The sequence below is a fragment of the Apteryx rowi genome, unplaced genomic scaffold, assembly GCF_003343035.1.
Source record: "Apteryx rowi isolate R43461 unplaced genomic scaffold, aptRow1 scaffold_362, whole genome shotgun sequence".
Classification (NCBI taxonomy): domain Eukaryota; kingdom Metazoa; phylum Chordata; class Aves; order Apterygiformes; family Apterygidae; genus Apteryx; species Apteryx rowi.
Genome location: NW_020450108.1, coordinates 369,897 through 385,651, shown reverse-complemented (window position 1 = coordinate 385,651; position 15,755 = coordinate 369,897). Strand labels below are relative to the sequence as shown.

General features: G+C 35.0%; 1 protein-coding gene across 1 annotated transcript in view; it reads left to right on the top strand.

The window, feature by feature from the left end:
• Positions 1 to 9,888, top strand: part of TMPRSS15 (transmembrane serine protease 15) — a 61,592-nt gene extending 51,704 nt beyond the window's left edge. The window contains exons 21-26 of the mRNA XM_026073135.1: positions 3,478 to 3,527; positions 3,980 to 4,154; positions 6,481 to 6,662; positions 6,906 to 7,001; positions 7,915 to 8,054; positions 9,733 to 9,888. Coding sequence (XP_025928920.1) covers positions 3,478 to 3,527; positions 3,980 to 4,154; positions 6,481 to 6,662; positions 6,906 to 7,001; positions 7,915 to 8,054; positions 9,733 to 9,888 — 799 coding nt within the window. The remainder of the gene's footprint in view (positions 1 to 3,477; positions 3,528 to 3,979; positions 4,155 to 6,480; positions 6,663 to 6,905; positions 7,002 to 7,914; positions 8,055 to 9,732) is intronic.
• The last annotated feature ends 5,867 nt before the right edge of the window (positions 9,889 to 15,755 follow it).

Below are 15,755 nucleotides of genomic sequence, written 5' to 3'. Positions count from 1 at the left end.
AGGAGCATGCCTTTTTCTCCTACTATGAAAAAATATACTTTTTCTCATTTTTGTTGATTTTTACTTCCTTATTTTATAATTTCATTCATATTAACCTTTTAGTGATGTTTGGTTTGTATGTTTGGTTTATGTTAACTTTTTTATTAAATTGATATATAAATATACATATAAATATAAATTTTACATAAATTTAATAAATTGACTTCAGTTTATKTATATGTAACAGATACAGTTACAGATACAGTTACAGATATATAAACTATGTGTATATATATATGTACACACACTCACACACACACACACACACACACACATAAATATATACATATATACTTAAGCATCAGTAGAGGAATTAAATGAAGATGGAGTGGCATTTGCCCATAGTTGTGTTGGAGTTACCACACTAGGTTCCCTCTACAATCAATAGAAAAAAAATGGCACTTCCAAATTGTGTCTTCTGAACTTTGCTGGAATGAGATGAATCACACTCTATAATCCATTGATTTTATTGACACACACTTCCTATAAAAGAAGCCTAAGGTGACTAATCCATATACAGATATCTATATTTAGACAAATGAATACCACGTGCATAAGTCTTCTAGATTTGTCTCCACACTTTGAATTGAATCAATAGATGAGATGATCCTCAGAATGCATTAGATTACATTCTGATCTTTCTCAGTCCAGATAACACACCTGAAGTGATTCTGAAGGAGCGTACAAACTGGCAGTGTGTCTTGTAGATTAACTGTAAATGTAATATTTCCACAGGGCTATATTCTCAGGAAATCTTGGGATTTACAGTATACATCTAAAAGGAGAAAGACTTGCCATCATTGAATAAAACAATATATAATGACTTAAGTTACTGTCTTTCTGCTTATAAGATGGCTTACTATAAGCATTTTCCTGGAATCCTACCAAAAGCACTGATGCAGAAAATCACTGTATAATTGCTAAAATGCTGAAACCTTGTTGAGGATGGCAGGAGTCCATTTTCTTTCTAGTTTCCTTTGTGAAAAATATCACAGAGTAGCAAAGCTGGAGAAGGTTGTTAAATTGCTGTGCAGTATTTTATCTACAGTAAAAATAGATTGATCCATTTTATGTTCTAATTATACTATATTAATCCCAAACATTTATCATTCTCACTGGTGGTGAAAGGGTCTTAGAGTAATGGAATAGCATTGCAAGCTGTTTTTCTTTTTTTCTTAAATACATGTCTAAGCAAGAATTGACACAAGAGATCTTAAAGAGCAGCTATGATTTAAAGATGTCTTCTCTTAATATCTGTTAAACTCTAAAAAGTGATTAATTCAAGACAAAATGGAAGAAGTTCATTCATCTTGATTGTATTCCTGTTACAGAAATAGATTTCTTGTATCATTTTTTATCTGGACAGTTGATAGGAATCATTCAGGGTGACACCATTACAGCTTCACACACATTTGTTGCTCATATACTGATTGAGAGGAAGATCACACAGATTTGTTAATTACAAAAAAATCATTAACTGGTAATTGAGGTATACGAGGTGTTTCTCATAGTGCCTTTGGTCTTTATTCAAACATAGCTACCAGTGAAGGAAATAAGAGCACAGATAATATGACTTGAAAGTTGTGGTGCAGAGACAGCGTAACTGTTCTTCTCTGATGCCCTTAGGTAATGTGTTTCTTGGCAGGATAGCTTCATCTTGGGCAAAATCCTGCCTTGAAGAGGCATGTGAGCAAAGTCCACAGGCATAACTGCATTCTACCAATCTGTCCCAGCTGCTCCAGATTTCTGCCTAGCTTCTTGATAGAAGATGGCATGCAGCGGGGCACAGAGGACTGATATTCAGCATGTGCAGTACCTGTGTTGCCTTATGCACTGTCCTGAGCTGACCAAGAGGCAGCTGAGGACTAATGAACTGAAGTGCAGGCAAGGAAGTGGTTTTCAGACTGAGAGCTAGCTCCAAAAAGAAGAAATAGTAGATGTACACAAAGTAACTTCTACTAAAGCAATCAGTAGGTGCTGATGGTGAGAGAAAGACTGTCATGACATGTGACTCCCTGCTTCAAGGTAAAAAAATGGGGACCAATCTGACATGTTGGATATTAGATTGGTTGATTGATACACCTGCATAAGAGAAAACATAGGACCAGATAAAGGAGCTAATATAGTGTACTACTGACCACCCTTTTCAACCCAACAGAGAAAGCTTGTTGAAGATTTAGTCACTGTGAATTTTGTGCAGAAGATGGTATTGGCTTCCTGTGGTTTTATGCATTTCTGGTTGTCCTCCTTGATGTCTGGCTCACTGCCAAAGGGGCGCTTTTATGAAGTCAAAACAGATTTGAATGCAACTTACAGAATTTGCTTTCCACTTTGTAAATTACAGACTTAAAATTATGCCTCTATCTTGAAATGGAGGATGGCTATGTAAGGCCATGCAGAGCTGGAGGCATATCCTACCCTCCTACCCCCATCACAATCCACTTTTAGTTGGGGGGGGGGGGGGAAGGAAGAGGCAGTTCCCACTTGCCCTTCTTCTAGCACCACTATGACATTGTGAAAATGCTGGATCACATCACATTATTTCCCTCAAAACAGATGTCAAATTCTAGTGTGAAAATAGTGAGGAATGCTTTATACTATATTAAATTATATTTATGTAACAATTCTCTCTTTTCTCTGTTTAAAAATAATGTGGAAACACATACTAAAAACTATTCCTTCACAGAGTTCTTTTTTTTTTTTTCTGTTTTATTTCTGTATGTATCAGATTTAAATTGCTAGCACAGTCACTGTCCTGAGTGTTCAGACTCATTACAAGGTATGAAGATAATCTTAAAACCTCTGGGTATCAGAAATGCTTGAGCAGTTTTGATATGTGGTCTCTTGCTCTTCAGACTCTGACTTTATATCTCTGCTAAATAATTCCCAAAACTCTATATTCAGCTATTTATTTTACAGTGCACTGTAATCTTGGTGAAAAGATACATTGATACCAAACTAACCTTTTWTTATTATTATTATTATTTTTTTTATTCTTTGGTTACACTGATACCTAGTGGTAAGTTACTGAAAACATCTCAAGAGGTAGAAAAAATGCCATATCCAGTTACAATTTTCCTGAGAATCTATTGTATGCAGATGACTCGTTTCCCTAAAACACAAGCAGAGTCTACTCTTATATCCATAATATATACTATTTAAGGGTCCATTAAAAAAAAGTGTATATTTAATATTATATATAATATGATGTTGTGTATTTATAATTCAAGCATGGAGGACTATAACCCAAATACAATATTTAACATTTTGATACTGATAGAGTAAATTGATGAAATTATATATATATAAAATATATAGCATTTTATATATATAAATATATACATACACACACACACACACACACACACACATATATGAGACAGACATTTAGTGTTACCTGGTGCAGACACTTGTGATTTAATTGTGCTTTCATTCTAGAGAATATTGTTTGAACAATCTGGTGATTCATCTGCAATGTAACATGAAATGTAAGTACATATATGCTGAGATCATTCCACACAGAAATCAAATTGTTCAGTCCATAAAGCCTAATATTATTTGAATTGAAAGGTTAGGGAATGAATTATAACAACTATACTCATAATAATATAAACACAGGAAAAATTATAATCTTCACTTGTTTCTAGGCTCAAATATATGCTAGAGATGGGTCTATACTGAAAATATATATCCAAAATCCAGAAAGTCTGAGGAAATAATACATCTAAATCCAAGTTATATATTTACCAAGTTCTGGATTTTACCTATAAAATGTTAAACTTATCTCCACAATAGTAGTATTTCTGAATAGTAGGTCAGGAATTACAAAGCATTTTTCCAAGAATATTAATTAGTCTGATAAAAAACATTACCTCTCCCTACAAATCTACAAATCTTGATTTTTATTTATTTATTTATTTATTTATTTATTGTACTTTAGCTTGTGGAAAACGCCTTGTAACTCAGAACAGCGGGACAAGGATTGTAGGTGGAAGTGATGCCAAAACAGGGGCTTGGCCTTGGATAGTTTCACTTCTTCATAATTTTAGACCTGTTTGTGGAGCTTCCCTTGTCAGTGACGAATGGCTGGTGTCAGCAGCACACTGTGTATATGGGTAATGTTCATTTCATCCTTAAGCTAACACATGCTGATACTCCCACAAAATGCAGGTAGCCAAATGGTGGATATTTGTCAGTAAAGCTGGGCTGAAGTATGACCCTGAGCCATCAGTCAGTTCTGTGTAGGGCAAAACACTTCCACGGGATTGTACTGAAGTCAGTGGAGAACCACGCATTCACCAGGCTCTGTTCCTTTCTATCTGACTGGAGCACTAGGTTTGCACTTCAAACTGCAGAAGTCAAACAGTGGCATATTTAATGATTTTCAAGTTAAAACAATGCTAGTTTTCAATCAACATAAAAAAAAATCTGTTTTCAGGTTTGAAAATGATTTTCTTAATGGTTCAAAAAAGTCATCATAAAAATGTTTCCAATCCAATTGTCCATGCTCCAGCCAATAACTACAGTAAATACAAATGACCAACAGTTTTCAGAGCACCATTCTAGAAGGCACTAAAGGGGAAAAACAACCAAAGTAATGAATATCCTTAAAAGCGAACAGAGAGGAAAAGGGAAAGTTTTAGAGGTTTTTTTTTTTTTTTAATGTTTACTTTAGAATGAAATTAATATAATTTCATAAGTGCCTGTTTCTCTCCACTGACCACAGGGAGTCTTGCCAACTAGCTGAGACAGTCATATGACTTCCATGCCATGTCTTTTCTTTTTGATTTTAAGAATGATGATGAAACTTTTGTTTTATGTGCAAGTTTTCCAAGGAGACATCAGATTATGTGTAATTTGTGATACTGCTATGAGAAGTTAACCATTAACTCACTGTTTCATTACTGTGTTTCAAATCACATGTGGAGTTAAGCTAAAGGCTCTTTACTTGCTGATAACCCCTTAATCCTTAGTTTAAAGCACAGAATTATGGAAACCAAGAGGCATTTTCTGTCAATGAAAGATTACACTTTAAATATATGGTATAGATACTGAGCACTTGCACATTACCTGTAATTAATGTGGGCCTCTATTATTTAGTTGAATCTCTGCAAATGATGTAAAAGATGACCTCATACCTCATAAAGGTAAATTCGGTGTCGCCTGTTCCTTCTTTCCACTTTGAAAGATTGATCAAGATTTACTAAGCATAATTGGAGTGAATCTTGATTTATTTGCATTGATTAGGTAATACAGAATATCCTCTAGATGGTGTTATCTACCTGCACCATTCAAAGTGATGCGCACACACACACACACACACACACTCTGTTTTCCAGGGTGTGCTTCTATTATGTCTATAATGAAAACAAGTGCTGTAGAAGACACCTGGAAACTGGAAGGGCAAAAAAGAAATGTTAACATTGAAAATTACAGTGCAGCTTTCATTATAAATAACTAAGTAATATAATGCAATGGACCCTGTGCCAATATGTCAATGCTCCCTTACTTCATGGTAGGAACTATATTCCATACCAAGCCATAGAAATGAGAAGGATCAAGCCCTGTTAGTTTGCACACAATAAATCCACAACTGTCTTGGTACTTCCTTTTCTGTACTATTTTCACTAGTTTCATTATTTTTAAATAAAATTTAATTTTATTATCCTGACTTTGCTGGAGTTTTCCCTAAGTGAGGGCTTGGAGTTTCTCCTCTTAATTCTGAGCTTTAAACTTAAATGCTCCTGATCTATACCAAGATAACCTCTTGAAGTCCTACTAAGAGATCAGCAGAAACCAATTCAGTACAACAGTCAGGCTGAAGAGATATTTTTGAAACTATGAACTTGCTTATTAAAAAATTGGCAAATGGATAAGTTCTCTAACTTAAATATAGCCTCAAACCAACATGCATAGCTCAGCAATAAATGTGTATTATGTCATAATTTGTCTTAACATCACCTTTTCAATTTAGATAAAATATTAAGAAACCAATTTTCTGAGTCTATGAGCTGCAGCATTTGCAACTGTAATGTAGATCTATTACTCTTTAGATTATAGATAGTCCATGATAATTTTCGAACTGGGGCCAGTATTAATCGCATGGTAGGCATTCAGCAGTATTCTCTCCAGTGTTTAAAAAGCCATAGTACTTTAGCTAATGTCTTTTCCTCCACTGCACTACTGTCTGATTAATTCTTTATAAATAATGCATTATAAACTTAACATCAAAATCCAACCACATATATCTACAATGTTTAATTGTTTAAGACAGTATTCTATCACAAAACTGTAAGCACATCCACTACATTCTCCTATTTATTACAACAGAATGTGCAAATGCTATGCAATACCATGAGATTAAAGGTTAACATTGCCTAACATATTTTTCAAAACTTTCATTAATCATTGATAATTGTAAATATTCTTTGCAACTTCTAGGAGGCATTTAAAACTATCTCAGTGGAAAGCAGTTCTTGGCTTGCATGACCAATCGAATATGACATATCCTTTAACAGTACTTCAAGACATTGATCAAATAATTATAAACCCTCATTATAATAAGCGCACAAAAGACAATGATATTGCGATGATGCATCTTCGATACAAAGTGCAATATACAGGTAAATGATTTGGTATTCTCCTATATAACAGACTTACTCTATTGTACAAAACTATCTCTAAGCACATGAGGGTGATGGGATGGCTGTACTTTTTTATAACTTAATCATTCTGGAGTCAGTCCAGTACTTCCTGAATATTTTGCCTGAAAAGCAGGTTTGAATCAATGAACATTTTCCTTTATGACTTCATAAAACCTGAATACGGGAAAGAGGTTGAATTGATTGCTTATTTCTCATTCACAGATTACATACAACCTATCTGCTTACCAGAAAAAAGTCAAGAGTTTTTACCAGGAATTTACTGCTCCATTGCTGGCTGGGGTGAAATTGCGAACCAAGGTGGGTAGTCTGCTTGGCAAATTAAGACAGGCATGAAGCAATGAGGGAAAGTCTGCTCCTGATTCCACAGGGGTTGCTAAGGTCAAATAGGTTAGGGATGTCCTCCTCCATACAGAAGTTAGATAACCATCCCCCACCACCTTTCTGCCCTAAAGCTAGGTATTGGAGGTATAACATATTTATTAGAAAAAATATGTATATTTAAGGTCATTAAATTATGAAAAAACATTACTGCATCCCCTTTTAATTTGTTAGGATGACTATTTTTCTCAATATGAAATATGTACATCTTATTTCCAGTTACGGGGGTAGGAGGTGGAGATTAATGTTTCTAACTATTGTGTAAATAATTTCCCAGAAAAGTCAGCATACTGACTATACTGTGAAATGTATGTTCTGTTCATGTATCGCACACTTGGGATTTGGAGTCACTGCTAAATAATAAACATGTCATTTAAGTTCCACAGTTGCTTGTACAGATTTGCTTCCACATTTTCAGAGTAAAATTACATTTGAAACTTCAGGCAGGAATTAATAACAGAAATTTTTATAAAAAATTGAATTACCCAAAGTTCCACAATGGATAGTGATGAAATATTGGACAATCCAAATTCCTAAGCCCTTCTTTGGCCCTTAGATCTCTCCACAATAAGTTCATAGTCATTGATTTTAGTAACCTTAATTTAACTATAACCAGATTCAGTCCCATTACAGAAATGAAAGACAGGATTCAATGAGCACCATTTAATCAGTGATTGTATTACAGTGGTATAAACCGGAAGAATACAGGAGTGAGAAAGGGCTTCCTGCTGTTCTATAACATCCCTAGAATTTTGGAATAAGAACAAAATTACTGGTGTTCTGAGTATGTATATTTACTACAGTGGTTAAATGTACTGTATATTTTCATCAGGTCCCCCATCAAATATATTGCAAGAAGCAGAAGTCCCTCTCATTACAAACGAAAAATGCCAGCAACAGATGCCAGAATATAATATTACTGAGAATATGACGTGTGCAGGCTATGACAAAGGAGGAGTAGATTCCTGTCAGGTAAATATAGGCAAATCATTTCCACTGCCAGCATACAGCACATCTAATTACTGAATAACTGTTCCCTGGTCCTCTGATCATTAAAATTGAGGCAGTCATTGTCTGTGAATATAATTTCCACTCAAAATGTTTTGTCCATTTTATACTTTATCAGGATACATGCTGTAAAGATAAAAATCTATTTTGTATCTTCTTGACATAAACAACCATGGAGGGATATAAATGAGAGTACTGGAAATTTTCTGCACTAAGCTTTGAAGAATTACTTCTGAGTAATTCCATGGGGAAAAGAGGAACATGAGAACATGTTTATGGAAAAGTAGGATACAGAGGAATAAGCAGATCCAAGTCTCAGAAATACTTCAGGCAGGGAAAGAGAGAGCAGTGATGCTTTTTCACAAAATTTGTAGACTCTGAAAACCTTTTGTGAGTGGATGCCACAATATTTTGGAAAGGCTGGCTTTCTGCATTGCTCTCATAGGCTGCTTCCTGGGGATCTAGTCTGTGTCTAGTCTAGCACTGCTAATCATGCACTGTGTCTCCGTGAAGACGTAGTCACTGTTGGTGGTCATGTAATTTTACTTCCAGTAGTGCAGAGTCTTTGGTACAGAGACTGGCTGTTTCTCTTAAAGTCTGATGAGGAGCATTCTTAGGTAATTGCTTTTGCCTTACCCCCCACAACCCTAAGCCTTCAAGTGCAGTGACTTTGGCTAGTTTGGAGGAAGGAGGAATGTATGCAAGGCTACTTTCACTCGACATTTCTTCAGCTTCTGTGTCTTTGCTTTTTGCCTTTTGCCCGTCAAACTAAGAAAAAAAGAGTGTAGCACCATAGGCTGATATAGAGTACAAGTGACCATGCTGCAATCAATGACCATTCACCTGTGAGCAAAGAGGAATGAGTCCTGATAGTGCTTCAGCCTTTAGGCTGCTGTCACAGCCTTTGAACTTTTGCGGATGCCCTAGAGCCATAGGCAGAAGCATTTTAATGGCTGAATCCCCACAGAACTCTTCTGTGCAAAGCTCCATTAACAGGGCTGAATGAAGACAAAAATAATATTGGCTATACTAACTCATTCCTGAATAGACAATGAAAACTAGTCATTGTTTTCTTCTGAAAACAACACATTCAAGGCCACTCAGGATGCGCAAAGTATCAAATTTGGTCTCCCATACTCTCTTGGAGTCTTGTAATTGCTAAACTATTGAGAAAGAGGTGGGAGAAAAGGACACCTCCTCGTCTGTCAATCTTGCCCTTTTTTCTCTGAATTTGAAATTGCAAAAACTCTGGGGTGACAGAAAATAGAATTATATTTTGGGTAAATAAATTCAGCTGAAAGAAATCCTACACGTTTACCCAGGCTTTGTGAGAGATGAAGGGCTAAGCTAAGAGTAATAAGCAAAAAGAAATCATTCAAAACCCAGTCTTGTACTGAAAGATCAATAAGAGCTTAAGATCACATCCTTAAAAAGAAAGGGGGGGGGAGAGAAAAAAAGAAAATGGATCATTTTAAAAATTCTCAATATGMAAAAATCTGTACTGATCTCACTTCTGATGCCCAAGGCATACCAGGATGCAGTGAGTAAGATAAAGCATCAACAAGAACAAAACATCATAGACAACAAGCTTTGTTTCAAAGTTGACACTGTTCAATTTTAACATTTGAATTGCATATTGCAGGGAGACTCAGGTGGCCCTCTGATGTTTGAAGATGGTAACAAGTGGTTTTTGGCAGGTGTAACATCATTTGGCTATCAGTGTGCACTTCYCCAACGACCAGGAGTGTATGCTCGAGTCACCAGGTTTGTGGACTGGATCAGAAAAATCAGCCATTAGCTTAATATTTTTTAAGGATACAAACAGATTTTAAAGGTTGAAAGTAAGCCAGCATATAATCATGTAAAACAGAGTAACATTCAAAACTCATAGTTAAGAGAAACTGAATAAATATCTCTCAAGATGCAGTTTAGATTTAAATTTGGGGGAAGAAAATGTTAATTATTAAGAACTTCCCTCCTTCTCATTTGAGAGCAGTATTTCAATTAATAACTAGTTTTATTATTTTACTTTTTCCTTTATATGAGATGTGATTCTGTTATCTGTCCATAGAGGGGAAACATTATTTTCTTTCAGCATCAGTACACAAAATGTATTATGAAAGGCTTCAAAGTGTTGGCAGTAATAATAATAATAATAATAATAATAATAATAAAAGTTTGTAAGCGACAAATGCTTTATTGAAAAATGGTCTAAATTATTACTTTCAGGCCAAATATGTTAACTGTTTTTAAGTTTAATGCTGCATTTCCCAATGTGCATTCTCATTTCAACGCGTAGTGAATTAGCTCAGTAATCGCCACATATCAAAATGAAGGTATATGCTCTCTGTTTAATCTGGGAGCTCATGAGAGCTCTTCTATCTTGTCTATTACAAAAAGCTCTTCAATGAGCTTTATAGATTGTGCATGAAGGTTGATCATGTATCATGCTGCTTTATAATGAATAAACTGAATGTAAGCCAAAAGTTCTCTCTGGTGTAATTTGTTTGTAATTAATGGAGTTAAATAAAGACTGAATATAGCTTTTAAGTCTTTTTACCTAAAGGTTTTGGCAATTACTCAAATAACTATAGACATGTGATTGTAGACTTGCAAGCGCAGACTCACAACACTGCAACCTCCTTCTTATAAAGTGTAATTTTTAAGAAAATCTAACAATAATAAGTATCAGCCATTCATGGGTGACTAAACATGCAGTAGGATTCCTTTGATATATTATATGTTTTTGGCTTTCTGTACAAGGATCTTTTAATATTAATTGTGTTTGGAATAAAAAATAGTGTAGTAGCCCATTGGAACATTCCAAATGGCAAAAGATAGCAGAAAAAACATTCTGCTTTATCTTCTTGAGCTCTTTTCCAAAGGGGGTTCTATTCAAATATAAGTTTCTGCTTGTTAAAATGGCTAATATTCAACTGTGTAATAATGTCAGTGTAATACGATGCATGTCATTTATTTTCCTTTATAGCTTGTATAGGAATTTAATGTCTTTTTAATTCCTTGTATCAAAATACAGAACCGCATCTTAATTTACTGTGCCTGTTTATCTACATATATACATACATGATTTTGTAAGGAGGCCCCTCACTTGGTATTACAACCACTAAATGCAGATATGAAGTGCTCAGAATATGAGGTTAGATTAGAACTGTGTTTTTAAAGAGCATCATACTAGTCACTCCTCCACCCACCTGCTGCTTTTCAAAAATTCTTCAGAGTTTTGATGCTTCCCTTTGTTGGTCTTAATTATTTAACAAAAGTGCATGACCAAATAAAATGTTTTAGAATGTTATATTTGAAAACTATATAAAGAAAGGAGCAAACAGGCATTGCCAAGCTTTGTGACCTCTCAAAAGACAATCAGAGTGAAGTGATGGAGCATATTTAATACATTTATGGCTTAGCTTACCAGAGATTTTTGATAACTGAGTGGTTCTGTTGGCAGCAGCACAGATGAGTGTTTTAATGAGCTTGCCTTAACTAAATCTCTCAACAAACAATCCTTAACTAAATCTCTCTACGAACAATCTGGCAATGACAGAGTAATTTCTGAGTTCATGAGTGGGCTCACCCCAACATTGCTTTCCCAACAAGCTTTACCTCAGAATTAAATTGGAATAGGGTAAAGATGAGGAAACAAAAGGTTCTTTTGAGCAGGTGCCACATCAGCACTCTTTAAAAGTTTGGTGCTATTGGGAACAATTCTGAAGTCCCAAACTGCCACAAGGTCTTCATAAGAATTAGGGGAAAATTAAATCAGAGGGAAGTTAAAGGGTGTCTTAGACTCCTGTTTGATATAAACCACACAGCATCAGTCAATTCAGTCTCAAATGAGATTCCTGAAAGCATGGTAGCTGTTTACCTCCCCGCCCTACCTTTTATTTTATTTTTTTAATAACAGAAATCTGGGCAGAAATAATCTGTCTAGGTCAGGAGGCAGCTATTTATAATTTATTACTGACTAGAATACAGGCAGTGACTTTTGCTTTTTCAGCTTTTCCATCCTGCAGAAATGTTTAGCTCTCCAGAGGACCAAATAAACCTGCTAACCAATTTATGACAGGCTGAAGAATCTCTTCAACAACAATATTACCTACAACACCAATAGATGCTTCTTGTTGTCCACAGCAAGCATGAATAGATGTAGAAGGAAATTGTCTTTTTATCATTGCAAATTAATTATCTAAGGCTAGCTGTTTCTAAACTGTCTGGGGAAAAAAAAAAAAAAAGTAAAATGACAAATTTTGCAAATCCTATCTTTAGCAGTGGACTATTCTGTTTCTCCCATTCCTCTCCCTCATTGAAAAACAGCCACTGAGAATAAAGTGTGTTCCACTATCAAGTATAAAATGATGTGGACAAAACAATTAAGTTAAAATCCTTAATTAAGATGTGAAATTCAGAATTGCTTTAAAAGATTTGTTTCTTGTTGTGTATTCTTTTGCTCATAGAATAATTGCGCAGAAACTTTCTAACTGCCTAGGACTGTCACTCCTACTATCCTAAGTGCTGTATCTTTAGCCAATTCTTATATTAATGAAATATAAGAGCCAACTCAAAGTGGACCCCAGTTACTAGAAAATGTGCTTCCCAGAAATACAGTAATATACTTCTATTTTTACGTGCATTCTTTGCTTCCCAAAATGCAAACTACAGATTTATTTTAAGCTGTATATTAAATGATACCATTAGTCTGAAAATTTTCCTCTTTAAATCTCAAGTATGGAAATGCATATGAAATGTAGAATAGTATAATTAAAATTAAATACTTTATTGAAATAAATTTGTGTCTAGATAAGATCAACATAAACTCCAAGTCAAGCACATTGCAGTCTCCATTCAGCCTCCATTATTTTAGTTGCTTGCATTAGTCTGTGATGAAACCAGTAACCACCACGCTGTCATCACCAAGTTAAAACATGCAAGCAGCAAGGATGATTTCAGATTTGATTCAGAGGTGAGTTTACAGAGTCCGAGATGCTCTGAAGTAGGGGAAGGGAACTTGATGCTGACCAACGCTTCCTTGCAGTGGATAAAAGTTAAAGGATTAAAGAAAGAAACGAGCAAATCCTTGGCCTTCTCTTTGAGACACTTATTGACAAATGGCCAAGACCATTATTAAAAAAAACAAGAAAGGATATTCCTAGGGAAAATGAGGGGGTATGTTTCTGGAACCCCAAAATGAAGTCATCCCATCCATCTGTGGACCATTTAAGGTTTTCTTTTGTCCTTCAGTTCCTTGCCTCACCTACTGCTGCCATTTGTCAAGAGATCTAGGGAGAGAGTGAGCAGAAGGGAATATGGTAACCACAAGCTGACCCTGTAGCTGTATGTAGAAGCTAGCTTCTTCTAAGGAGCTCTGATTGAATCCAGTTGCTTGTAATTGCTCTTTCTCCACTCTGGTAAGTTTAAAGTGAATGAAGGACAGGAAAAGTTAAACAGTAATTCCATTACCACTAATGGACCATGTCACACCTGTTGCTCTGGATTTTCTGAGCCTCAACAAAATCCATCAGAAGAAGAACCAGCATACAGTCTAATTCTAGGTATTGTTTTCAACTGCGAAACAGGACAATCTTTCTCTCTTTTTCTCTTACCTCCTATCTCCCTTAGTAAGTGGAAATAAGGGAAATAAAGATGAAAGAAGAATTTATGTATGTATGGGATTTGTATGCTTTACATGGAAAAGAATCACCCACTTAAAAAGATCAGTCATGAGGCTATGCACCAGTCATGCTAAAACCTCGTCAAGTTCTAGCCTTCTACATTGGTAAGTAATGTGTTTTGTGTATCATTCTGCTTTCCTTTAAATAGGATTCTTCATAAGATTTTTTTTTTTAGATTTTATCTGGAAGTTAGGAACATCATCAGATAAAGTTCATAGAAATGTATTTCCTTCCCCTAAACAGGTAGGATTATTGGAAATAAATACTTCCATATTTTCTATATTTCTTACTTCCATATAGAATCTGAGAGCTCATTACAATTAAAGCATTATTTGCCAATTTCCATCTCTCCTTCAGAGAGTTTAAGACAGATCAGTGCTGATAACTACCCAGCACCCTCCTTCAACCCAAAAGACTTGCAAGAGAAAAATGTTGTTTGTGTCCTCCTAATTGCCGCTTGAAAATAAATTCTGTCACTTCTGTTGCACTAATTGTAATATAGACTGCTGTGTCTTTACATGACTATTTGAAGCAGAAAGTATAATGAAGTGACAGCTCTGTAGTGTTATGTAATCTTCATTCTCCCTACTTCCCTATTTTCTTTAGTGAGTTATTTTTATGGTTTTAAAGGATTAAGTTTTTACCCCAAATGTTCAAGAAAGATGAATCTCTTTCCCTCAGCTGAGTTAAGCAATCCTTAGGTCAAGAAGGATAAGCAAATTTCATCTTGGTGATAATGCAGGATCATAGTATTTTTTCTGTATTTATAATCACTAAAAAGGAAATTGAAGTAGGGGATTGAGCAAAGAAAGAAGTTGTGACTAATTGGAGAAACTACAGAATATTTTAAGTAGGAATGGCAATACTTACCTGGGTTGCAGAAGAAGGATAGTTTTTCTCAGAGGAAGTAAAAACTTGGCATAACAGCAACTTTAAGATGCTTCCAAAAATGTTTTAGCAATAGTGCTGCACAATTACTATTAGTAGGATTGAACTATTTTTACTCATAACAATTGATACATACATCTGAACTTCAAAAGCCAAGTTCAACATCAGCTAGTGCAGTTTAGGCATTCCCAAGAGTAATATGCTAATACTTCTGTTCAGTTCTCCCCAACTTCTATCCAGTGGCGCTTTGCATCCAAGTTAACTGGAAGCCGAATTCAGCTTAAACTCATGCACTTGAACTCATACTGCAAATGCAGCAAAATCCCTCAACCATTCTGCTACAGCACCAGACTGACACCAGCAAGTAAGACTGAGAGGTGTTGCTACCACCCCATGATCTAATCTAGTAACTGGTAAGACCATTCTTGTGGCAAAGCTTTTATGGAACCAAAAAAGAATGAACATTAATGATACTAAAAATTGCTAAAAGATAACTTTAAATGCATCAGGGTTACATCCAAATCTGTTTGCCAATTAACATAATTAATTAACTTTTCTGGCTATTGGTCTGAGTAATGTTGAGATGAATTATTAGTGCAAGAAAAGACATTTATCTTATCTCCTTTGACCCAATGTTACATATTCCTTACAAGCTCTATTAGCTATATTTAAATCATATTTAATATCTTTTTACATAGATTTACCTAAACAAGTAATTTTAATTTTAAATTCTTGCCCATTGTGATACTTGTCCTTTTTTTCCCTGAGAAAAGAGTAAACAATGTTTTATTTAAACAACAGCTAACAAAAGCTACAATCAAAGCACACCTCATTAATGTTGTATCACTGACCGAATGATTTATGTTGACTTTGGACCAATAAATATGGTCCAAAGATATGGTCATTTACTGGCAAAGTGAACTCATAATGTCAAATGACTTTTATGAATCCTTGAATTTTGCCACAGCAGATCAATGTCACAACATAGTAGCTGTCTCTACCAGTGAGCGTAATTTATGTAAGATAAAATAAAATCTGAGAATCAAGAGCTGTCTTAAAAGTATACAAATAAATACTTAACAAATGTTTT